The sequence below is a fragment of the Diadema setosum genome, chromosome 10 (genome assembly GCF_964275005.1).
Source record: "Diadema setosum chromosome 10, eeDiaSeto1, whole genome shotgun sequence".
Taxonomy (NCBI): Eukaryota; Metazoa; Echinodermata; class Echinoidea; order Diadematoida; family Diadematidae; genus Diadema; species Diadema setosum.
Window position 1 is genome coordinate 35,596,369 of NC_092694.1, and position 1,395 is coordinate 35,597,763.

General features: G+C 38.7%; 1 protein-coding gene across 1 annotated transcript; it reads left to right on the forward strand.

The window, feature by feature from the left end:
• The first annotated feature begins 546 nt into the window (after positions 1 to 546).
• LOC140233983 (interleukin 17-like protein) lies at positions 547 to 1,065 on the forward strand. Its single transcript, XM_072314070.1, has one exon. It carries the CDS (start codon positions 547 to 549, stop codon positions 1,063 to 1,065), a length of 519 nt encoding a protein of 172 aa, XP_072170171.1.
• Positions 1,066 to 1,395: the final 330 nt, after the last annotated feature.

The window sequence follows — 1,395 nt, forward strand, 5'->3', positions numbered from 1 at the left end:
ACTTGGATGTCACCACTTTACAATATGAAAGTAAGTATACAAATTCAAATCGTTATCTTTCAAAAAAAAATCTTAAGGATAAGGTAAATTTGTTGTTTTTTACCATTCATTTATTCCTTGTTGATTTTAATAATCAGTAAATTGATTTATATCGGTGTGTAGGTTGAAAGCTTCACACTTCGAGAAAACAGTGTCCTTTACTTTCACATCAAACTTTATTAACAGCACGTACATTATATAAATACATTATATATATATATATATATATATATATATATATACATTTCTAACCTTCATTAAGTTTCATGCTCTAAAATTAGTCTTTCCGACTGTTGGTAAGTAAGTTGTCATTTGATATACTGTCAACGAGTGTTTTGTTCAATGCATTTTTTTTTTTGTGTGTGTGTGTGTGTTTACTGTGACGGAGTAATGAATCATTAGGCCCCTACTGTACATTTAAATCTTGAAGTTTACTGGAGCTCACTGTCTTTTTTCTATTTAAAGGGTCTATGTATCAAAGTCGCCCTGGTGGCTAAGATCTTGCAAATGGTCAACTCTTCACAAGTCAAGACTGCCGCTCAGACGTGTCTACCCCTGGACGCTGCAGATTCACACCGCAGGAAGATGAACGCCAATCTCTTCTACCCCAAGGCCCAGGCATTTGCTGTACAGAGTTTCAACCTCTCAACCAGTGACATGGGCTTGGCCGATAAGTCAAACTGTCCGTTTGATGGGGTCTCCAGCCCGCAGGACTGTCCCGTAGGAGCGAAACTAAACGCTGGAAGTCCGGAGATTACGAATCAAGACGGCTCGTGTCCATGGACCTACGTGGAATGTTTTGATGCCGACCGTATTCCAATGGCGATCACTGTGGCTCAGTGCCAGTGTTCGGCATGTCTTGATCCTTACACACACGAAGTGGATCCCAACCTTCGATGTCAACCTGTGATGTACAACATGAAAGTCCTTCAGAAGACACAGTGTGTGGATGGTCACTTCCGGTACGAGCAGAAGACCCTTCAAGTCCCCGTGTCGTGCGCATGTATGCGCATGAGACGTGTCTAGAAAAGTCTTTTTCTCTCTTCGTTGTAAGTTAATCCTGCCATTTTTAATATCTGCATTATTGCTTTGATTTAAAATTTCAAGGGTTATGACTTTTTTCTTTACCTGTACCTGCCTTATTGATTTAAAATTTCAAGGGATATGAAAAGATAACATAATGCAAAAATTTTTGAGATATCTCTGAAAGGTGACTGCAGTATTCTGCTGAAGTTTTTTTTTTTCTGAAATACACACGTGTCAAGAGAGAGAGAAATAGAGAGAGGGGTGGGAATATCTCATCGCAATTCAGTGGAATAGATGCGTAGTTTTGATATATATTTGTTTGATAAAAGG